Source organism: Calypte anna, chromosome 5A, assembly GCF_003957555.1.
Source record: "Calypte anna isolate BGI_N300 chromosome 5A, bCalAnn1_v1.p, whole genome shotgun sequence".
Lineage (NCBI taxonomy): Eukaryota > Metazoa > Chordata > Aves > Apodiformes > Trochilidae > Calypte > Calypte anna.
In genome coordinates this window covers 36881251-36906481 of record NC_044251.1, presented here as the reverse complement: position 1 = coordinate 36906481, position 25231 = coordinate 36881251, and the positions used below count along the sequence as shown (strand labels likewise).

General features: G+C 41.0%; 1 protein-coding gene across 1 annotated transcript in view; it reads right to left on the bottom strand.

The window, feature by feature from the left end:
- KCNH5 (potassium voltage-gated channel subfamily H member 5) overlaps positions 1 to 25231 on the bottom strand; it is a 157086-nt gene that overhangs the window by 78957 nt on the left and 52898 nt on the right. Inside the window, exon 7 of the mRNA XM_008501043.1 lies at positions 20660 to 21089. Within this exon, the coding sequence (XP_008499265.1) occupies positions 20660 to 21089 (430 nt within the window). The remainder of the gene's footprint in view (positions 1 to 20659; positions 21090 to 25231) is intronic.

Sequence of the window (25231 nt, the reverse complement as noted above, 5' to 3'; positions counted from 1 at the left end):
GGGCTTCTCATTAAGGTCATCCTAAAAACAACAGCATGGCTTTCAACACATGGCTGAATCAGTTCACTGAATCCCTGGGAAAATAATAAGGTTGAAAAAAATTCCACATAATGCTGTCAATAAACTGGGAAAAAAAGGAGGGGAAAAATGACAGCTGGTTTCTTCTGGTTAATTCAACAAGGATCTACTGGCTGTAGATGCCTTGAAATTCCTGAATTCCTTCCTCCTGACTGCTTCAAGAAGAGTATTCTGCTCCTCTCTTTCCCTTTTTTCCTCACTGTTATTTTTTGGGGACAATAAAGGATTTGACAGACAGAACAAAAGCTCCAGATCCAATGTATCAATCTGATTATATTGGTCCTCCCACTCAGAGAAACTTTCCAAGACCTAAAATTGAAGAGGTTCCTGCCCTTTCCATGAAGATATTCCCACTGCAAACAAGCAGCTTGCACAGAATGACAGTTCAAGGTTCACCCCAGGTTTTAAAATGAACTCAGGTTGCTACTGACACCCAAAAATCTGTGCTCTTCTTCCTCCATAAGGTCTGGATGAGGACTACCACACTTCTCGATCATTCTTCTCTTGGATTTCTGACTATGGCTGGGTTCATCCTTTGCAGAGATGAAATCTGGGGGATCCAAAGAAAGCAGACAGAAATGAGTTCTGAGCAGCCACTGGAAGGAAGAGCCAAGCTGAATCCTTCTCCTTGGAGAACTGAGCAAATCTATTTAGTATTTCCCTAATCCTCAGAGATTTGTCAAGTGGGACATCTTGCTTTTTGAAATTTCTGCTGCAGCCTCCCCTAAGTACTTGATTAATGGACAGCCAGGTATGTGATGGTTATGAAAAGGCAGAAGCCTGTCCTTTTTGTGGGAAAAGTGGGCAGCGTTAAATTTTCCAGTGAAAAACGGCCAAGATTAAAGCCAAAGCAAACAGAATGACTGCTATGAAATGGGCTCAAAGTGCTTTTAAAATATATTTTTAAATGTCTCAAGTGTTTGACATGATTCTGTGAAAAAGCTTATTTATCCTGCATGAAGAACACAGAGTACTAACCTCCCAAAGGAAGGAAAATACTTACACCTGTTGCTGTGATAAATGATTCAGGCAAAAGCAGAAAATTTCTCCTCTGGAAGCATGAAGAAACATAGGGATCAAGCCCCACTGCCAGCCCTCACGTGCCAGCTCATTTGCATCCTCAGGGTTGGAAAAGAGGCAGAAAAATTCCTGACAATAATGAATTTCAACCTTTTCTAAATTCACTGTGATCCATGTTTATAGATATTTTCATTAACTGTCCCATACAACATTCAGCTATGTACTCAGCCTAATTAGATTATGGAAATGGGTTTAAATCAGGAAGGTTTAATTAGCAGCAATTACTTCACATGCTATTTCCCCTATGTTATGGGATTGCATGGGTAATTTCATAATGAAACAGGGGGAAAAAAAAAAAAAAAAGAGACTTTTTTTCACAATTCCATCTTCTACTGTGATGGACAACACCAGCTTCACTTTCTGGCTATACAAACAGATGGTAATAACAGCCACAAAACCTGAGTTGATAGGTACTCACTTTCCCATCTCAACATCCTAAGTACAGCCTGACTAAAGCCAGCTTGGCTTTCAAAAGAAAAAGGAGATGGAGGCTGGAGTCTCCCTGTTTTAATGAGAAGGTGCCACACAGATCAGCCTCCAAGATAACAAGCTCCACACCCTACCTTGTCACAAGAAGTGATCTGAAATTGGTATCACCAAGAGATTTTGTTGCTTAGTTGAGCCCTACGGATCCTATACGTTTCCCCTTGTTGTCAAAACAACAGTGGTGACATTCTGGTTACATGGAAATAAGCAGAAAAACTATGTCAGGATTTTACCTTGGGATAACATCGATGGCCTTATTCCAATTATAGCTCCACACAGCTACCCAGCTGAATGCCCAGCCAACAGCTGTGACACATCAGCAATTTTGGGGGGGAAAGATTATAAACCATTCATAGAAACCATTTCAAGAAAAACAGCATATGAGGATACAGTCCCTGAGGGACAATGGCTTAGCTGTCAAAACATCTCAACCTGATACATGAGATACCCAGGACTGCTCCAACAGAATTCAGTGAACTGTCCACTGTTTTATACTAGGTTCTAAAACAGAGTCAAAAGCTAAGAAATAGATTTATCAAAAAATAACCTTGTCCTTACTTTGTGACACTTTTCCAACCAAATCTTCTGACTTGGATATTAACTTTCTTGATATTTTAGTTAGGAGCTTTCAATTTGAAGCAACCATAAAATGCAGGGAAGAGAACATTAAAGATCTAATGCTGATTGCTACATTTCATTTGGAGCAGTAAATGGAAGTAAGGTAATATTATGCAATCCTTCCAATGTTAAAAGCATTCAAAATAACATGCTTGTTCATCTGCAGTCAAACTGCATTTATTGTGCTGCCTTTTAAGGTCACTCCAAAATTTTTCAGCCAGAAACAGGTTGCAAGAGCAAGAAAACAGGAAAACTCAAGCAGAAAGCATAAACCAATGACAAACCATCCAAATAACAGTAAGAGCTTAAATTGTTTTCTTATTCTTTAAGGGGAAAAAAATTGTCTAATATTAATCTGCTATTAAGGCTTAGCACCTCAGGCCCTAGTAATCAGAAGTCACAGAGTAAGGGCTTGATGTTTTATCTTAATCTTGCCTATTTTAGTAGCTCTTCTCTCACATTTCCTGTTTATAACTAATATTTCTGTGTTGGGTTTTGGGAGGGTATAAAGGGAGCATGACACAGATCTTAATGTAGTTTAAAATGTTCTGTGATGGCTGCAACGGGAAAGGTTTCAGAGAAAAGAAAACACGAGCCAAGGGCTGTCTAAACATGAATGGGACATAAACTCCCCAAAGCTGTATCAGTGTTTTCAACACGTTGCCTAATACCCTAAATAACTCCCATTTCCAGTGGCTAATGATGGGACTTCCAAAACTTTTGTAGATTTAGAGCAAATACCTGTTGTGGCTTTGTTATATAAGCTATATATATCTTACCATTCTACTGAATAATTTTGGCTCTGCCTTTAACCTGCTAATGTAACAGTTTAAAAGATGAAGATAGATTGGATCATCACATTGATGCCTACATACATACACCATGTTCTTATAAGAAGCTCTATATATAAGTTCTTATAAGAGACAGGCTCTAATTTCAGCACAAATCTGTATTGTTCCTATTCACCCTGACTATATTAATCCTGGAACTATTTACCATTGAACATGCTGCTCAGGGTAGAAAGAACTGCCTCCAGTCCAATTTGGTATGCTGCATCCCCTGAAGCAAAATACAATATTTATTATTTATTTATTTTTTTTAAATCAGGATGAACTATAAGGTTCATCTGATCTCTTCCCACAAAAGTTGTGGCTCTGACCACACGAACTTTTGGCTATCATGAAATCCTGACTGCAGGTGATGAGATTGGCGAGATCAATGGGCAGTGTCCTCCAGGTACCTCTGCCTTCCCCTGAGCTTTTAAACTGCATGTTGATAAATTAGCCTCTTGCACTCTTTGCACTTAACCTGAGGTCTGAACCAGCTATGTGGAATCAGCTACAGATATTCAGACTAATTCAGCTCAGTCAGACCTTATTTTGTGATTCCTGGAACATTTAATTTGCTGGTTTCCTGTGATTGTACAAAAAACATTTCCATTTCCTGCCCCCATCCTTTTAAGATTCAAACCAATAAATAAGGCATGGGTTTGGGGAGGAACCACAGAATTTATCAAATGCCCAAATTTACAATCTTACCAAATGTCAGATCTGGAAATGAAACTAAAGTTTTCATGCTCCTAGATGACTACCTTCACCTTAAGTAGGTTGGGGGCTGACCTGCTGGAGAGCAGTGTAGGTGAAAGAGACCTGGGGGTCCTGGTAGACAAGAGGATGACCATGAGCCAGCAATGTGCCCTTGTGGCCAAGAAGGCCAATGGCATCCTGGGGTGCATTAGGAAGGGTGTGGTTAGTAGGTCAAGAGAGGTTCTCCTCCCCCTCTATTCTGCATTGGTGAGGCCACACCTGGAGTATTGTGTCCAGTTCTGGGCCCCTCAGTTCAAGAAGGACAGGGAAGTGCTTGAAAGAGTCCAGCGCAGAGCTACGAAGATGATTAAGGGAGTGGAACATCTCCCTTATGAGGAAAGGCTGAGGGAGCTGGGTCTCTTTAGTTTGGAGAAAAGGAGACTGAGGGGTGACCTCATCAATGTTTTCAAATATGTAAGGAGCGAGTGTCAGGGAGATGGAGTTAGGCTTTTCTCAGTGATTACCAGTGATAGGACAAGGGGTAATGGGTGTAAATTGGAGCATAGGAGGTTCAAGTTGAATATTCGAAAAAATTTTTTTACTGTAAGGGTGACAGAGCCCTGGAACAGGCTGCCCAGGGAGGTTGTGGAGTCTCCTTCACTGGAGACATTCAAAACCCGCTTGGACACGTTCCTGCGCGATGTACTCTAGGTGGCCCTGCTCTGGCAGGGGGGTTGGACTAGATGATCTTTCGAGGTCCCTTCCAACCCCTAGGATTCTATGATTCTATGATTCTATGATAAGAGCTCTTGTTCCTCTGTTAGATGCTATTAAAAGAGACCACAACTGACTCCTTCTTGTACACAAGAAAACAGATTGGTTAACAACCTCCATTTGTTTCCACTATACGTGAAGACATTTCATTGCTACAATTATAACCTGAAAGCAATAAACTATGAAAAAGTCTTATTCATCCTGACATCCTTACTGTAGAAACACAAAACCATTAAAAATGTTGTGCCACTGCAGAGATATCTCTGTCATATTGACACAACAATGCACTTTTATCCACAGTACAAATTTGATTAGAAATACTTGTGCAGCATGCAAAGGAAGAAAGGAAGAAAGGTATAAATAACTGGAAAGGAGATAAACACAGGAATTTGTTCTCTTTGAATTTACATCACAAAGTGATGTATTTCAGCAAACAGATTCTTCATTGCTTTCTCAGCTGGCTGGAAATGGATTAGAAGGTGAGGATGCACAACTTCTCTACAGTCCATTATTTCTTATTATCATCCAGATGGAGCGTAGCTGTTAGAGCACCAATAAAAACTCTAATGAACTGCAATGTTTTAGACTACTAATTCTTCAACAGCATGTTTGCATATCAATAATAGACTGTAAAAACAACAGCAACAACAACAATCTGACTAATTAGGTTAGATCAAATCTGCTCAGCTCAGCTTCCAGTCCCTCCCATTCTGTGTGCTCATGTGGGTGTTCAGTCCTGATGCAGTTTCTATTGAACTCCTTCCAAAGCTTCTAATCACCCACTACATTACTGCAACTATTTAGATGTCTAATGGCTGCTCTTGCTTATGAGAAGCATTTAAACAAAACCACACCCTTGTTTAATATGAATAATTTTCTCTCTATTCTGTCTGTAATGAAGAGAGTTTGATTTTCACTCTTTGCTAACTTAGACAGTATTGTACTTGGGAGACCCTAAATAATTATCATTTAGTCCTCTGCTTAGCAAACTGCTTTAGGATTTCATTAATTAATACTGTTTGATATTCCTGGCTTTGGTTGTTGTGGGGTTTTTTTAACACAGAAACTTGATTTAAGCTTCTGCTTTCTTGAATGGCTGTTAGCAGCTGGGAGAACATGTAACACAGCTGCAGTGCTGGGCCCTACTCTGAAGCTGGGGGAAAAAAAGTTTAAAAAATGCCCAAAGCAGGCTCTTACTATGAAGTCCCTAGCTTCCTAAAATTGTGATCCAGCTCCAGAGCCCATCAACACAGCACAATTAATGTACTTCTCTTACGATCCCTGAAAAATATTACGGAAGTTCTACCAATGAAGATTTATTATTTTGCAATGAATACTAATGTTTTGGATAAATCTCACTAATTTTGCCATTTAAAATCCCACCTAAGAGACAATGCTACCCCTTGACTTGCCAGAAGAGACAGCAGAGTAACCTTGGCATGGGTGCAAACACGGCCACCCACCTGCTCCTACCGCACTAGCAGAAAGGAAACAAGGAGCTCAACCAATAACCCCATCAGCTCCCAAGAGGTCCCACAAGACATGAGCTGGCTCACCTGTGTTTTGCTTCTCAGCAGGACCAGCTTTCAGCCCCTGCTGCACCAGAAATGTATGTGGAAAGGTTCATCACACTGTCACAACACACACACAGAGTCCTGCATGTTACTGACCAGACCTCTCTGATAAGCTGACCTTGGGCATGGGGAAAGGACCTCCTGTTGGAGGCCTGTTGGCCAAGGACCTCCTGTCCTGGTTTGGGCCAGGATAAAGGTGATTTTCTGTCTTGTACTTTTGCTTTCAGCTAAGTCTCTTGTAAGTAGTTGCACTTGCTGAAATTAACAGCAAGTTTCTCAGACAGTGTCTGCTTCTGGGACTGACAGCACTTGATGTTTATAGTTACTGCCAGAGACTGGTGTGCAGAGCCAAGGACACTGCTCAGCTCTGAGGAACATTTTACCCTCCAGAAGGAATAAAGAGGTCCCACCAGCAGCCCTCCTTTGGGGAGGAATGGACAAGATAGATGTCAGAATTGACCAAACAGAGTATTCCATCCCATACACATCATACTCGGTATAAATTTGAGGGATCACAAGGGTGAGGCCAGCTTCCAGACTCCTGCTTCCTGCCCTTCCCGCCTTTCCTGCCTCCCTTTCTTCGCCCGTTCCCTGTTTTGCTTCAGCATTCTGGGAGGATTCCATTCATTCATCTGCCTGTGGTCCTGATCCATGCCAGCCCATATCTGTGTGTTCCTGCCTCCTGTTCCCAACTGCTGCCATCTCCAGGAGTCCAGCCTGGACTTTCCCAGGGCTGCCCTGCAGCCTCGGTTGTGACATGAGAGTTACTGGGGTAAAAGGGGGGAGGGAACGTGGTATCAATTTTCCTGTATAGTTGTATATATTTAGTAATTTTTCCTATTTATCTTTACTGTTTCATTAAAGCTGTATAGTTCAGTGTCCAACCCATCAGTCTCTCTCCCTTATTCTCTCTCCTTTCTTTATCAGGGAGGAGAGAGAGATTAATAGAGAGCGTCTGTTACTCGGTTTAATTGCCAGGCCAGTGTTGAACTGTGACACCTCCAAAGGCTCTGAGCATGTGAGGGGTGTTGTAGGCATCTCACACACTTGCTGTCCCCTTCTCTCCTCCTTCACTTCATCCATCTCCATACCAGATTATAAGCTCCTTCTTGCATGACTGATCTTCACACACATTTAATCACTTCAGCCTTAACACCCTTCAGCCCTTTCAATATTTTCCAATACAGCAATGATGACAATGTCTTTTTTCTGAACTTTTTTCTTAGACTTTTTTCTTTTTTTTTTTTTTCCAAGTGCTAATGCCAAAAGATTTTGTTTGATTAACTAGAAGGTTACATTTCCTTTAGGTAAGGCAGACTATCAATTTGGGCAGGAAATGTCTGCATTAATAAGACACAGCAGTAACTTTCTTTACGTCTCCATTTCCTATCCAAAAATAATGGAGAGGAAGCATCCATCAGATTTTGTTCTTTAAAATGTTTCTCCTCGAGGAGGAAGGGCAAATGAAGTGAATTATTTTACCACAGAAAACAATGAGTGTTCCCGTGTCTTTTCCAAAAAGAGATCATTCAAAGATACCATGTGAAATGTCATTTCCGTGCATAGGACTTGTTGAAATAGATGTTGAGCTTCTACAATAAGAGTACATGAATTTTAGGTATCAGTCCTAGAGATCTTCAAATGGGACTTAACCTCTTAAATCCCTCTTAACTATATTTGGGAGATCCATAAACCCCAGGTGTCAGAAATGTTCCTTTCACTATGGCTTGTGGCCAGAAACACACTTAAAAGTAAGCTCACATTAAGCAACAGCAAGGTCAGTGGGACTATTTGAGTGCTAAAAACACACCATGGATTTAAGGTCCTAGTTCAGGAAGCACTGATGGATCAGATTAAATGCCTTGAAAACACAGGTGAGGATTCATCACACCTTGCTCTGCCCTCCTTGACTTTAATCTAATGCTATTCAATCACATATAAGGCACAAGAATAGAGACTTTTAAGGATGTAACACCTCATCCTAAGGTAGATAATGTTTGTGTGACAACTGATGATACTTTCAGGGTGTTCAACCTCGTCAATACATTGTGAGAATCACACTTTTTCCCCAGCCATTGCCATTACTGTCATAACAAGCACCAGTTTTGAAGGGACACAGGCAGAACCATAGAATGATAGAATGTGTGGGGTTGAAAGGGACCTTTAAAGGTGATCTACTCCAACCCCCCCTTCTGTTAGCAAGGATACCTCTGGAGAAAGAGAAAAATTGTTAAAAGTGAGAAATTTGTTCTAAAATCTCTTTTCTCTTATTTCTCCATCATTATGGAAGATTCTGCATCCAACCTTCTCCTGTTCAATAATACCAAAAGATGTGGAATTTAGAAAATAAAAAGGAAGGGAAGGGAAGGGAAGGGAAGGGAAGGGAAGGGAAGGGAAGGGAAGGGAAGGGAAGGGAAGGGAAGGGAAGGGAAGGGAAGGGAAGGGAAGGGAAGGGAAGGGAAGGGAAGGGAAGGGAAGGGAAGGGAAGGGAAGGGAAGGGAAGGGAAGGGAAGGGAAGGGAAGGGAAGGGAAGGGAAGGGAAGGGAAGGGAAGGGAAGGGAAGGGAAAGGAAGGGAAGGGAAGGGAAGGGAAGGGAAGGGAAGGGAAGGGAAGGGAAGGGAAGGGAAGGGAAGGGAAGGGAAGGGAAGGGAAGGGAAGGGGAGAAAAAAGAAAAAGGAGAAATAAAATTTCCAACATAAAATCAATACTTTCTCTCTTTTTTAGTATAAGTTGATTTTCTTAATAGAAAAACTCCTGACGAAAATACTGAGTAAAGCACATTTAGCAGAGAACTGTATTTCAGTAACAAAACTTTTTAAAAACAGAAAAAGTAAAAATCCTGAACTTATATTAACTTTTCTCTCTTTCCTGCAGATGGACTCAATTCAGGCCCACAATGAGAACAGGTTCTTCTTCCATAAACAGTTGAATAAAGGTTTGTTAGCTCCAGACAGTGCCTTCCAAATATGTTAGAGAATATAAATAACACCATATAGCCCTTGTAACTCTGAGAAAGCCCTGCTAAAGTTTTGGTTTAGTTTTGGACAACCCCATTTATCTCTCACTGCCTCACAGAATTGGGATGACAACAGCATTTTCGTTCTGTATGCAGTTTACAGTTCAAATACAGAAGCAATACAGGATAAATATGCAGTGCAAACACACAGCCACTACATCACAGACCATAAAACACCATGAAATGTTAAAGGATGGCCAACTATCTAGAGCAAGTGAGCTCTGAAAGCTTTGCCTTGCTTAACACAAGATTTTCAGCTGTACCTTATTCTCTCTTCCACATCAGAGAGATGTAGGGTTGAAAGGGACCTCAGGGGATCTCTGGTCCAACCACCATGCTGAGGCAGGAGCAAGGGTACTTGAAGGAAGCTGGACAGACACTCAGTGAGGAAGTTGAGTGGTGGCTTTGCCCACAGTCTGAATCCACCAAAGCTGAAAAGTTTTGGTGGACACAGCGGTTTCCAACATCAGTCTTTCATTCCCTCCTAACTGACTTTATTGCTCTTCAGAAAACTCAGAGAACTGACATTGTTTCCCCTTTCGAGCACATTCTCTCTATGGTAGAAGCCAGTCTTCATGTTCTCCTTCAGCTTCAACTTAAACCTAAGTCAGTTCCTCCAACTGTTCCCCTGAGACCCTGTCTTGCAACAGATTATTTTTTTTAAAATCTTTCTGTCCAGATGATCTACTGCTTTCTTACAGCCCTGTATAAATAAATTGATTAATTAATTAATGTCTCAACAGTCCTAATTTCAGCAGAAAAAAATCTCTTCTTCAGATTGTCTATGATACTGCTCATGAAAACTTCCAGTACAGAAAACTGAGATCTTCAGGTTTTAGTCCACTGTTGTGTTATATCCAGTCTACAGTTGCCTAACCCTTTCCAACTCCCCTTTCCTCCAAGATCCCCTCCAGCCTCACAGCAGCAAAACCAGTTATTCCTATACTGCACTTGGACATTTGATCTGCCCTCCTTACACAAGGTGCAGCACACTTTTTTTTTGCTGCCATTCACCTTGCTGAGTTTGGGCTGCCTTTCCAACTTATTGGGATCATTTATGGATTCTGATGCTGACACCTAAACTGCTTGCAGCCCTTCCTGTACCTCTCCCAATATACTTTCTCTGTTCTGTCAGTCAGCTCTGCTAATGAAAGCACCAAATAAAATCACACGCAGGGCAAAGACTTCCCCAGCAATTCCCTCTGGGTTCAATAGTGAAGCCCTTGATTACTTTCTGAGAGAGATTTTTCAATCAGTTACTGCCAACTTTGTTATGACTGTGTTGAGATCATCTTTCACTTGGTCGCTATGACACTGCTATGTAGTAAAGTGTCAGAAGCCTTTTAAAAAGTTTAGATATATTGTACCAACTAAATTCCCTCTTATTCACTTGGCAGTTATCTTGTCAAAGAAAGAAATCACATTAATTTGTCATGAGCTCATCTTGACAAATCCACGGGGCTGCTGGCCAGTGGGAGAGAAATAGTTTTAATCGTCCATTACCAAAATACTCCTTCTGAAGCAGATCTGGATTTTTTGACTCAGCAAAGGATGCACAGGAGGTACCCTGGGAGAGATGCCATTTTGGATCCCACCCTGTCTGTCCTTTAAACTGATGGGGTAAAACTCTTCAAGGAGGACCCTGCAGTCAGACTGCTACACAGGCTATACTTCCTCCAGCAGAAAATTGTTCCTGATTCAAAGTTTTTGCAGAAAAAGCTGCAGGAAAGATGAATGAAGATGACAGACATGGAGGCTAAGTCCTCATTGCTCTCAATATTTTCAAAAGAAACATGACATTGCAATACTCCACACCTACAGAAATGAAGCAATGAGAAAACAAGAACGAGTATATGTCATCATTTAGTCAATTATCTGATACTGCTTAGTACTATCAAACATCTTACAGCACCACAGTCAGTAATATAATAATGAAACCTGCCAGAGATTTGGGCTTTTTGTTTCTTTTACAAAAACAACACCAAAACCCCCAGCTCTATCTATCAGCCTCTCTGGATGTGCAACAAGGTCAGGTAGTTTTTCAGTTCCGAAAGTCAAGCTAACAAAATTTGAATGAGAAAATCCTTTTCTGACCTGAAAAGGAAAAAAAAGAAAAAATAAAACAAGAAAAAAAAATAAAATTGAGGCCTGATTCACTGGTGTGGTTTAATTTTTTTACGACCAGACACTTCCTAAAACAATTTCTGTCCTCACTCCTATGTCCATCCTAAAAACTTTCTGTAACCCTCTGGTTGATAAACCATAGCTCTTGCCTGCAAGTAAAGCTAAGCCAAAATTTAGGAGACAGCAGAAAATGCCTGCTTCACCCAATGAAAAGCAGTGGCCACTGCACAGCTCCACTGAAATCAGGCAGGATCTACCTGGATAACTGGCCTGATTTACTTGGGCAATACTCCTGTTTCAATGCCAACTATACACAGGTTTTATCTCAGGAGTAAACAAAATTAAGCCCTGCAGATTTCCAAGGACTGCTGTGTAGACCCAGGCTTAGATTTCATTTGTTGTTCTAAAACTTCAGAATGAACAAAACACAAACGCTCCCTGGTCCCTTCCATCCAAGCAGTATAACACCTTGGGGGTTATCTTTTATCTGAGATTTGTTTATCCCTCCAGCACATGTTATAAAGCTGTGCTGTGCTGTGAGCTAGTTGGATATATTTGCTGATCTAGTTGGATTAATTAAAACTTTCTTGCTTCCTGAGAGATACAGATGTTATGAGTAATCTGGGACACTGTGATAATCCTTCTGGGACCATATCAGGTGTTTGCTTGCACTGTGGGTGAGCAAGAGCACTGTGTAAAGGTTCATTTGCCACATTTATGTATCATTTATTTAATAGCAATTTTCCATTGTTTTAACTAACATAGCTCAATAGCATGAAATGACATTTCTTCCTTCATTTTTACCTCTCCTACTCACTGCCCCATCTCTCTTGATACCATAAATTCATTAAAACACATCAAGCCAATGATAATAGAAGTAAAGCTTATATAAACACATGCTAGGTATAACCTTGCAAAAAAGAAAAAAATCCCATAAAGCTTCCCAAGGAGGCTGTTCCACAGTTTTAAAGCTCTTTATATAAAGACACATTTTGCTATAAACTGGAACCTGAATTATCTAAAAATCTACTGCCATGTCAGAATTAAAGCAAAACAAGGCATCTATGTCCCCCACGGAGTTTCTGCCAGCTCCCCTTGTTGCATGCATCCCACTCTCACTCTTAGACTGTAATTTCATTAAAAAAGTGGGTGAGCCTAGGTTTTTTATTCCCTAGGAGTAAGTTTATATTCTAAGCCTTTTCTGTGAAGCTCTTCAGAGAATATTAGGAGAATATTAAGAGAAATTTTGCCCCCTCCCTGCGAGTGTTCAAGGATCGGATGGATGGAGCCTTGAGCAGCCTGGTCTAGTGGAAGGTGTCCCTGTGTCCCTGGCCATGCAGGGGGTTGGAACTAGATAATCTTTAAGCTACCTTCCAACCCAAACCATTCTATGATTCTATAATTCTAACATTGCCAAGTTTGGCTGCTGCACTGAGAAAGAGTTTCCCTGCCTTGAGACTTAACAGACTGCTAATAATAAAATTCTTGATATCCTTGCTTTGTAGAGCTGAGAGCATTTGGAGTATGATCCAGCAGTCCAAAAGTGTCAAAATGCTTTTCCAGTGGCACTTGAAAGGGGGAATTTCCACTGAAAGGCAACTTTGTATTAGGAGGAAATTCTCCACCAAAAGGGTTGTCAGGCACTGGAACAGGCTGCCCTGGAAGTGGTTGAGTCCTCATCCCTAGAGTTCCAAAGACTGATTAGGGACATGGTTTAGTGCTGGGTTAGCAGTTGGACTTGATATTCTTAAACCTTTTTTTCCAATCGAAACGATTCTGTGACTTTGTGATTCTATGATTCATGTAAATTTCTGTGTCACCTCTTCTTTGTGCACTGATGGGTACTTGTGAATGAGCAGTTTTACTCTCTTCTGATTTGGATGCCTAAGAATTCGCCACCTTTCCCACTGCCCCACCTGAATTAATAAACTAATAAATTTATCCCCAGTTATAACTTGCATCACAGACTTGCTCCTAGTTTTCTAGGTGACTTTCAGCCTTTTCAAAACCCTTCTTCAAGCCCTGAAGTACCACGATATGCTCACTTCAAAGACAAGGCAGAGTGGAAATGCACAGCTTTACTTCTGGAATGTTATCCAGTGGGACATTAGTGATGAGATCCAATATCCACCGGCCCAGAACAAGACAGCTACAAATTCACTCAAATCAGTCCCTCTCATAAAATCTTTGGCACCTTGTCTTAATGTTTAAAACCAGTCTGGGGCAAGCAGTTCACTGCAAGGCAGTCCCCCATTATCTTCTCCTCTGTTAGCCTTACATCTCTGAGAAGCTCAATTAGAAACTAATTATTTCCTCAAGACAATTTCCACCTCCTTGAAATAAAAAGCTGTCTTTGAGATGTAGTTATTCATGCACAGCTGAGTTTGTAGCCTTTCTGGGTGGATGAATCCTTATGTGGAGAAGCAGTGCCACACAGAAGAGCTCCTAGTTTGGAAGCATCCCTGTACCCCCCTCTCAGCAGCTTTGATTGAGGCAATTTTGCCAAACCAGGCATTAGATTCCCATCTTACACTATTGAACACCAGAAAGACTGAAAGGCTCCTTCATTCCTCCCTCAAAGGGTCAAGTTCTGCAGGACATTCAAAACTTTGCCAAGTCCAATCTGGTAATATCCTGCAGGGGATCCTTTTAGGGGGTGCAGGCTGACACCCAGCTCCCCAGACACTTCACACTGATTGCTGTGGAAGCATCCTGCATCCCACTTGCCAAATGCAGTTCGAGGGTTACATCTGTATGTATCTAAAGTAATTAAAAGCTTATAAGCAGGGCCATGCTCCTGTTCAACTTTAGAGAGCAGCTCAAAAGATGGCAAAATTTCTCTGCTGCTCCTGGACAGGTGGTGTAGAGCCATGTTTCTCCCAAATTCCTGCAGGAAAAGAAAATGCAGGAATTTGCATTAAATTGCACACAGGACTGACTTTCCTAGGACACCTACAGAGCAGGGTTGGATTTCAATCATAGCTAAACATTTAAGCCATTGATTTTCTACAGATGTAAAGTCTTCTGACATTATCTGTTGCTGCAAGAAAGATTAGATAAGCTACGTTACTGGTAGTGATTTTTGCAAGAAGGTGCTATTTTAAACATACATTTTCCTCAAGATGAAAAACTAAATCCTATGGACTCTTGGGATTGCTCCTCTGGAATTCTTCCAGACAAGCATTTTCCTACAATTGCACTGTTGTGCCAGTGCGTGGGCTTAGCCACTGCTTAACAAATCTACTAGATAGACCTCCATGATTCACACAAACAGCACTCAAGTGGCTAACTACCATTTTTTGGCAAAGAACTAAGAAATGTTACTTGAACAATGAAAGAACCCACTTGAAAAATGAATTAGGCTTCAGCAGATCAATGGCGAGATGACTGACAGCTTGCTTGTCACAGCTCCAAAACAAGCACTGAGGAACAGCAACAGAGGCTGCTAGCAGCAACCAGCAGCTATTCAGAATTTTTTGCCCATTGCTGAATACAGGAGGTTTTAGAACCGTAGGTGGTTTGGATGAAAGAATCTCACCTGGTCTCAATAGGAAAGAGCATGTCCTGTTCCCTCTGTGTAGTAAAATTGAAAGCCAAGACCAGCATCAAGAGTACTAAGTACCCACCCACACTCTCCTTCATCAGCTCTCCCCTGAACAATAACTGCTTGGGGTCAAAGTGACAGCAGTCATGTCTGTTTTCTTTTCCTACCTGCAAAAAACCATCAGCCTGGGTATTTTAAAGATGAAGAACAAGAAGTCAGCATTTCAAACCGTGAAATTAGAAACTGAGTTTTGGAAAGAGATCTCTAGAAACTGCTCTGCTAGCTGGCAGAAATGACCCATTTTCCAGAGAAGGTATCGTGTACAATCACAACAGATTCTGCTTATACACAATACCAACTTGAATTAAAAAGCCTGTCTTCACCATAATTTAAAATTAGTCAACTGAAAATAGTATCTCCATCACAAACACCTCTCCATAAATCTGGAAGTAAACAGAAGTGAAACTAAGATACATGTATAAGACATAAGCACCTCCCTATAGCACCAACAAGTAAACATACTTTCTCAGCTCTTACTGATGGATAAGAGATTCTTCTGGAACTTCCATACCCTGAGAAACAGTGAGTATCTTGTTCTGACCTTCCCTTGCAGCAACCTTCACTGAAGCATTTCAGTGAAATAATACTGAATTTCTGCTACTGCTTAGATGAAATATGTGGTGGGTTGGGCCCACCCAGATGGACAAATAAACTCATGTAAATGCTATGTTTAGGGGGCTAGACTAACTCTGCAATCTGTTCTTTGCCATTCAGAGCAATTTCAATATTGCACATGGTCAGGGGGAAACTTGATTTCTCAAGGAGCACACAGAGGTGTACCAGGAACCTCTGAAGCTACAAGCTGGGCCAATTTTCTCCTAGTGGGAGCACAGGAGGGAAGAAGGCATTTGGCAGCACACAAACTCTTTTGCTTTAAACATTCACACTTGTTTCCTCAGAAAAATGCAGCTCCTCTGAATTCCACGTTCACCCAGCCATGTTACCCCCTTCCCCAAAACGCCTCTTGCCTTTCACAGCCCTTCTGCTTACTGAAGTATGGACTGTACTGAGTTGCAAATAGTAATAGTGTACAAACCAAAAGCACCTTTCAGTTGTCTTCCTTTTGGTGAAAGGCACAAACCTAGTGAGTTTTACATTCAGATCTATAGCTTTTCTGCAGAAGCCTAAAACCTGCCTGTGGACTGAGCTAGAGCAACACACAGGAGCAAAATCATGAGTTTCTTGGGAGCTTGTGAGCTGACAAGAAATTAATGGAAGTTTTACAAGAAAGGTCCTTCCTAAATGATAAACGATTCCTGGTCCAGCCAACAGATCTGTGCAGAGAGGATTGGAATGACCTATATCAACACAAAAGGAGCTACAAAATCAGATTTTCAGTGCATATTCAGCAACTCTAGGCAGCAAATGCAGTGCAGGTACTTAAACAATAACCCTCGTAAAAACCTTGCTCCCTTGTCATAGGATGCTTTATGTTTGCTATTTTTAGCTTTTCAAGTGCCAAGAAGCAACATAAAAAATACTGCTGAATAGCCCTGGACACGAAGAAAGAGCAAGTGAGGCAAAATGAAATCTGAAAAAAAAGAAAAAGAAAGCTCCACAAGATGAAGCTGAGTTATTCAGAGCTCTCTTTCCTGCAAGCCAGGTGATGCATTTCAGTCTAAATATCCCACCCGGTTCTGTCCGCTGTGAAAACCAAATGACAAGCTGCCAATCAAACTGAAAAGCATCCCAATTCATCTGGGTTTCCCCCACCAACACCACCCCACACCAAGCAATGCTTGATCAGCAGCTCAGGAATCTTAATTTAGCTATTTTTAACAAGTACACCACTTTGCAATCCTGCCCACCAGGAGGATGTGCAATCTCTCCAAATACTCCTCCCAGGCCCCAGTAACTTTGCCAGTATGAATAGGAAACTGTGGGCTTGCAGAACAAGCTGTTGCTAACTGACAAGGCAGCAAAGATTTCCTTTCATATCTGAAGTTTGCATGAGTAGGCAGCCGGGATTGTGATGAATTACTATCTCTGATTCCAGTGCTCAGTTTAAGACATTTATTTGGCACAGTTTGTTAGAAATGATGCTGCCAATATCAACTGTTGGTATTAGCAAACCTCTTCAGGAAAACTATTAAAGGTGTTTCATAGTCTCTCTCTGCTTCTAACACAAGCTAGTTCAGGGACCAGATTTTGTTATGGATTGAGCTGTAATTGAAGTTTGCTGAATTTTTATCTCAGAACACTGTTTCGAAAGAAAAGCTGAAGCATCTTGTTTTGAAAACAATTCAAATGATTTTCAATTCTTACTTATAGCTTTTCTTGGAGCCAATTCCTTTTCCTGAGCTCACTGGCCATTTTGATTGCCTGAGAAAATCCATTTTCCATCAGCTATTTGCTGTGCCTTCCTGTCCTATTCTGGCATTCCAGCTCCCATGTTCTGGGCAGCTGGCACTGCAAACTGTGCCTATACAATACTGCAGGTCTGATCTCCTAAAGAAATCATGCAAGTATAAAATTCATGACAGGCATCCATTTGGAAATTGCCATTTTTTCTAACTCAGCATTCAGTCAACCTTTCTATTTCAGAAGCAGTCATCATATTGATATGCATGAATTGAAAATCTTCAAATCTTCATTAATATGTTGGAGAAAGATTCAATCATAGAATCATAGAATTAGCCGGGTTGGAAGGGACCTCAGAGATCATCTAGTCCAACCCTTGACCCTCCGGAGCAGTTGCTAGACCATGGCACTGAGTGCCACATCCAGTCTTTTTTTAAATGTCTCCAGGGACGGAGAATCTACCACCTCACCGGGCAGTCCATTCCATAGCCTAATCACCCTCTCCGTGAAGAAATTCTTTCTAATATCTAACCTAAACCTCCGCTGGCACAACTTAGGACTGTGTCCTCTTGTCTTGTTGAAGGTCGTCTGTGAAAAGAGTCCAGTTCCCACCTCACTACAGCCTCCTTTCAGGTAGTTGTAGACAGCAATGAGGTCTCCCCTGAGCCTCCTCTTCTTCAGGCTGAACAGCCCCAGCTCTCTCAGCCTCTCCTCATAGGGCCTGTGCTCGAGTCCCTTCACCAGCCTGGTTGCCCTCCTTTGGACCTGGTTCCAGGACCTCTACATCCTTCTTAAACTGAGGGGCCCAGAACTGGACACAGTACTCAAGGTGTGGCCTAACCAGTGCTGAGTACAGGGGAAGAATCACCTCCCTGGACCTGCTGGTGACGCTGTTTCTGATACAGGCCAGGATGCCATTGGCCTTCTTGGCCACCTGGGCACACTGCTGGCTCATGTTCAGCTTCTTGTCAATGCAGACTCCCAGGTCCCTTTCTGCCTGGCTGCTCTCCAGCCACTCTGTCCCCAGTGTGTAGCGCTGCATGGGGTTGTTGTGGCCAAAGTGCAGGACCCGGCACTTGGCCTTGTTGAACCTCATCCCGTTGGAATCGGCCCAGCTCTCCAGTCTGTCCAGGTCCCTCTGCAGAGCCCTCCTGCCTTTGAGTTGGTCCACACTTCCTCCCAGCTTGGTGTCATCTGCGAATTTGCTGATGATGGACTCAATCCCTTCGTCTAGGTCGTCGATAAAGATATTGAACAGAACTGGGCCCAACACTGATCCCTGGGGGACACCACTAGTGACCGGCCGCCAACTGGATGCAGCCCCGTTCACCACCACTCTCTGGGCCCGGCCCTCCAGCCAGTTCCTAACCCAGCACAGGGTGCTCCTGTCCAAGCTGTGGGCTGACAGCTTTTTCAGGAGAATGCTATGGGGGACGGTGTCAAAGGCTTTGCTGAAATCCAGATAGACTCATTTGATCATAACTGAGCATTAATCCAAAAAAAAGGTTTTCTCTGTTTGTAACCATTGTGTATGCTTTATGTTTCTTCACCCCACTCACAAGAGAAGCTACATTTAGTTTGATAATGTTATTTTTATGCAGTAAGTAACTTAACTGTTCTTTTGCCATGCTTCTTGAATTTTAGACTACTTTTGAATTTCCCCAAAAGCCTGTAAACCTACCCATGATTTTCCAACCTCTAAGCTTACAGGTTTTAAAATTTAAAATTTAGATGTAAAATTCATACGTACATTTGATAATTCTGTAGTTAAAATCTATGAAATTATTAAAATCAGGCAGTTGCCACGTATATTGGTTGTTGGAAATGTCAATTCTGTGTATTCCCCATCTTTAATGGGGGTTTCAGAGATGAAAAAGCAAGAGTTTAAGCCACCTAGAACAAATAAAAGCAGGTTACAGGCTCTGTGTTCACTTTTCAGAGGCTTTTCACTTCCTCAGGCCATGTATCTATTTTCTTGTTGTGTTTTTTATTGTTTCTAGTAATTATAATAATGATGATAATAATTATTCATGTTTTTCTAGTTCTTACCCAACCCTAAAGCATTTACCACAACTGCTTAGGTTCCTTCCGTGGGACCCTTCTTTGTAGGGCAACTGAAGTCCCCACAAAAGGCAAGGGAAATAAATATTACAATATTTTAAATGTTCTAGAGCCACTTTATTCTCCAAATCCCCAGCCTTCTGTAAGTAGAGATGGCAGTTTCAACAAACAGCTTACCAGCACCTATAGGTTTTCTATGGCCTTGCTGCAATAACACTTTAATGCTCTAGCTTGGGGGTTTGCTTTTTATGGACACTGAAATGTTTTGAAACACATCAACCCATCATATAAAGATGCTGTTCAGCAGAATCTTCATTGCACCATGCTGCAAGCAGGGTTCTAAAACTGCAACCTCTCTTTTTAAAAAGCATTTTTAAATCTAAATAAAAAAAAAAAAGGGAAAAAAAGAAGAAAAAGGTTTTAATCTTCTAAAGATCTAGAAAGACTTTAGCAAGAAAAATTCCTTTATATAGTTCAGTATTTCTTAGAGATGAGCTCAAAGTGTTAGCTGAGATAATTATCAGAGAGATTATGCAGATCTTATTTTCAAAAGGTTTTGTTTGCTCTCTTGTTACATTATTGCTCATTGTTTGTACAGAGCTCAGAAAATAGAAAGCATCAGAGGAAATACCAAGCATTATTTATTTAACATAAAAATAGTTCTCGCAAATGATATTAACATTTGCAACAGTCTTTATCCCGAATTTTCAAGATTTCTGTTAACCTGGAGAACTGCTGCAGGATATAACCTTGGCAACACATGAAATGAGAAACGTGTCTTTCCACTCTTGTTTTTAGGCTATTTTAGCAGAGCTGTGAAACAGCAGGAAGCAGAGAAAAGGTGCAATATAGTGTCTTGTGGTTTCCTTGGCTTCTAGCTTTGCTGGTGACAAAGGTCACCTCAGTCAGGAAATAAAATCAGGGCTCCTAAGTCACACCAGTGGCATAAAGTACACGATCACCTCACGGAGTCCCGCGGTGTCTGGAGAATTTGCTAAAACCACTTCAAACATTTCCATGCCTGTGCAAGTGTATAACTCAAACTCAGTTGGACTACCTCCATTTGAATATACGTTGTCATTTTTAACCAAATTCTAGCCAAGACTTTTCAAACCAAATCAAATCCATCTTTAAGGTGGAAAGAAGAGGCCTTGAACTCAATATGAAATTGTCATTGATTGGGCATGCTTATGTGTAAGTACTACACTTATTCTCAGAAACAATTTAAAAGCTACAGCAAATACACAATTTCAGTTCCTGTTTTCAATAATGCCAAGTTCACTGAATGACTTCTGATAAGTACCTCGGATTTTTTTTTAGGATGTTGAGAAAGCTTACAGCAAGTGTGCTGTGCAACCATGACACCAGCTCTACAATTACCTTTGGCTTAAACGCAATAAAATCAAATTCTACTTACAGCCAACCATCATCATGGCCACGGAAAAAATCTTCTCTCCATCAGTGGTTGGTGCTATGTTTCCAAATCCTATTGTTGTAAGGCTTGTCATGGTAAAGTAGAGAGAGGATATGTACAAGGAGTCTTTACTGGGTCCTCCTTCCCACTGCCCTGAGCCAGTGGTGTTGTACCGATATGGGGTCCCGATACTCAGTGCCAACTGGTAGAGCCAGCTGTCTGTTTTGATTGTATTGGTGACTTCATCTATAACTTCATAGTCCCCGATGCTGTACCATATGCAGGCTAGCCAGTGGGCCACCAGTCCAAACACACACACCAACAGGACCAGTACAGCAGCACCATATTCCAGATAATGGTCCAACTTCCTGGCAACTCGTCCGAGTCGTAGAAGACGCACCACTTTTAAGGAACTGAAGAGGCTACTGATCCCCTAAAAAAAGAATAAAAATCATTATTTCACCTGAAGTATCCTGCTGATTAACACAGAAGGCTGTACAGTGATTTCTGCATCTGCTTTATATCTTTCTATAAAATATTCTTCATGCTCCAGATGACAAAATACAAGCTTAAAGCCTCCTCCCCCTCCAGGACTTTTGTCCTCATCAGGGTAAATCAAATTTGGCACTCATTATGTGGATAAATTACTTAATTCAAGCTCAGTCATTCCAAGTAACAGAAGAGCTCTGTGAAATCCAAAGTGATAAATGGCATGTTTGTTACAGAAAAGGAGGGATTTGATGGGTTGGTTATTTGAGATTTGATAGCTGGTTTGAAGTAAAAGGGAGACTCTGCTTTGACTTCTAAAAGGTCAAACATGGTGCAAAAGCAGTGACAGATGGAACTACACCATCCAAGGGGAGCCTTCTTAAAGCTTCTCAGAGAGCAAGAGCACTTTCTTAAATCCATGCAGAGGATTCTGACCAAAGCAGGGGTCCATGAACTTCAACAACCCTCAGTATTATCAGGTGCTCAAGGGGAAAGTCAGATGAGAAATCTGCCTGTTGCTCCCCTCATCCATCAGAAAGTATCTGACCAACTTTGTGACGGTGCATACCAGTCCTCACCTCATTTTACACTTCACCCCAGCTAGTATCACTCTGGATGTTTTGTTATTTATAAAATGTTTCAACAACTGAATACAGAATTAACAACTGTGGGCACATCACCTTTCTGAGTGACAGCAATACAGACCACCAGACACTGCCAAGAGAGCCCAGTGCCTTTGTATATAGGGTGAATTTCCTTTCTGACCAACAGACACAGCAGGTATTTCCTGAAAGCAAGTATTTGTGTGGTGGTTTTTGCCATGCAAGAGAAATGAAGTACAAATAAATGGAAGCACTAGTATTTAGAGAACAGAAGCACAAGGACTATCAAAAGGTTATTAGAAGCATCTGAAAGAGAGCAAGAAAAGTGTAGATCCTCCTCGATGCACAGATTGCTCACAAAGTATTTCAGCAGAGTTTGTAGATACATGAAGAGAAGAAAAATATGTTCCTGATCCATTGCAATCCCATGATATACCTAACTTGTGTATTACATTAATTAGTGGCTCAAAATAGAAGGTTTGCAAAGGAAGATTTCTAATATAAAACATTCAGAAGCTGAAGACATTTAATTTAAAGTAGAAATTAAGACACAGAAAGCAATGAGGCAAACATTCCTAATTACTGTGCCAAGATTAAATTGCCCTTTTCTATGCATCATTATCAAATCAGTCTAGTCAAAACACTGGCTAATTATCTTATCAAACAGTGAAAGACTGGAGTTTCTGGAGCTTTCCATACCAGAAAAATATTAATCTCTTTCACACCTCTGTCTCTTTTCAAATCTAACGATTGAAGGGTAACATACACCTGATATTTCTAGATGTAATCTGTTCAGCAAAGTTCTTGTATGCTTTTCAAATCCTGTTGGAATTTGTTTCAGATCCCCAAATCCTTAATAAATTGAAGTTCTATATTTGCATTCAACCTCTCATGATGACTAATACTATGGAGGGAAGTGGAATTTTCCCATTTTGATTTCTGTATTTTGCATTTACATAAGACACAGGTCTGGTTTATCATTCTCATTTCCATCTAAACGTAAATCTACTGCTTTGCTTTGGGATCTGTCTGTGAGGCACTCTGAACAGCCAACTTGGCCAAGAAACTTGAAAGTCCCTTGCAATGTTCATCACCCAATGGACTGGGGACAGAAGACTACAGAATGAGGGTCAGAGCCCATAGAAACAGTATTTACATTAAAAAATAAAACCACAGAGTAATTTAACAGCCTATTTCAGGAAATCTATCTGCAGTATGCTTCAGTGGATTATTCCTGATTCTGAAGTTCACAACTTGCTTTGGAATCAGAAGGAGAAAACAGCAGGGTACATTCTTGTAGCATCGGGTCCTGTTGTGTTGGTCAAGGAGATGCTCATTTCCATTTTACGTAAAGAGTCACCTGTGTTTTCTATGACTAAGGATAGGGAAGGACTTAGAAACCTGCATCTACACTTGGTGAGTCCCCTTTTTGCACCCAGTAGTTTATTTTTGTCCAAGTGGCTGGGCTTACACTGAAGCTTCTCCTGCACAAAGCCGAGCCAAGAGTCAACTGTTGATCAGGACAACTTACAGCCTGACATTTCATCCTCCATCCATATCAAATCTTGTCTACGTTATGTAGATAGTTTAGCAACTGCACAACTAATACAAATATACAGCTTTTATTTCAAAATCTAGGAGAACTTTGGGCTGTGAATATTTTTTTTTCCTAAGTACTGATAACAATCACATCACATGTATTAAACAAAGAGAAATTACTCATTTTAGCTGACACTGAAACATATTCTTTCCAAGGAGTAATTAATGTAACTCTTAAAGCCTATTCAGCCTGACTCACTACTTTAAGGTCAAAAAATCAGAGATACATTTATTGAGAGTTCACACTTCATGTCATCTAATCTTGCAAAATATACAGACAACACTAGAAGCTATAAAAGCCTATTCTATAAACACTACCTAGGAATGAACAATTGAGCACATACTAAAGGAACATGCAATGCGTCACTCTGTTTGAGTACTGGGTTGAGTCAAGATGGTACATTTATACTTAAAAAATCACCTGATGGTAATTGCACAATTGCTAATTGCACAAAGCTCTGCCCATGATTCAGCAAGGATGGAAATCATGTGAAAGACGAAGTGCCTTGAGTTAAGTTTGGGCTACCAAGAAATTCAGGGTTCTAAACTCAACTAATTGCTGGCTGTCTTTATTTCTGTTTTTCTTTTAACTGTATATATATGTTTCATAATTAATATTTTGGAAACACTTCTACTAAAAAAATGAGCATCTGCTCTAACTGAAGTCACCTCAAGAAAGAGAAAAGTGATTAGAAACTTGGAATGGACCTGGTAATCCTGTTTGGTTCTAGTGTCGTGCAAATAGTGCACATTTTTTGGTACTGGAGATCCAACCTTCTAGGAGGAGCATTTGTCAGTGTATCACCATACTCCATCAGTAGGGCAAATTGTCAGCAATATCTGCTGTGACTGAGAGCATCTCTTTTTGTTATTAACCATCCAATTGTGCCCCTTGAGGTTCTGCCTACTGTATTTGATCAGGTCTTAATGAGATGAAGACATTCAGCTTGCTCATATTCGATCATCTCAGCTGTAGAAATCTCATAACTGAAAAAACACCTACTCCAGAATTGCATTTTGTGTGTCAGATCTGGACCTGATTTCCCATCTGATGCACATCATCAGCTTGTTACAAGTGTGAGTCACACAAGGCATTTCCAGTGACATCTAAGGCCATTGGAGGACACAAGCAATAGCTCTGAACCAGGTCTTTTTGAACAACTGGTTGCATTTATCAGGCACAAAAATGAAGCCACCAAAAATGATGTCAAATGTATAGCAAAAGGCATTTTTGAAGAATGGATGTTCAAATTTGGAATTAAATTAGCTGTTCGTGGTTCCTGATTAAATGAAGCCCAGGTTTACTAACACAAGTGCTTTGCAAAGTCTGTGTTCTCAAATTCTCTTGATATACTAAGAAAAGGGATTCAGTTTGATAGCAGAGGCACAGTCTGAAATGCAGAGGGACCACTCTTTCCTATGAAACTACCCAAATCAGTTCAGATCATAGGTGTTACCACACATTTTCAAGCTTCAGTCTTCCAAGATGAAAAATAAGGTGTCTTAAGTTGTGCCAGGGCAAGTTTAGGTTAGATATTAGAAAGAATTTCTTTATGGAGAGAGTGATCAAGCATTGGAATGGGCTGCCCAGGGAAGTAGTGGAGTCTCCATCCCTGGAGATATTTAAAAAGAGACTGGATGTGGCACTCAGTGCCATGGTCTAGCAACCGCAATGGTGGTTCAAGGGTTGGACTCGATGATCTCTGAGGTCCCTTCCAACCCAGCCAATTCTATGATTCTATGATTCTAAGCTGTGTGTCTGCATCTGGCTAAGCTTTTCTGACCAAAAGGCTGAAAAAGATCTTTCCTGCAGCTGCAATACAGGGTGTGGGAACAGATCTCTGCACCCTGAGCAAGAACCAGGAGCAAAGTTCTCATTTGCTTA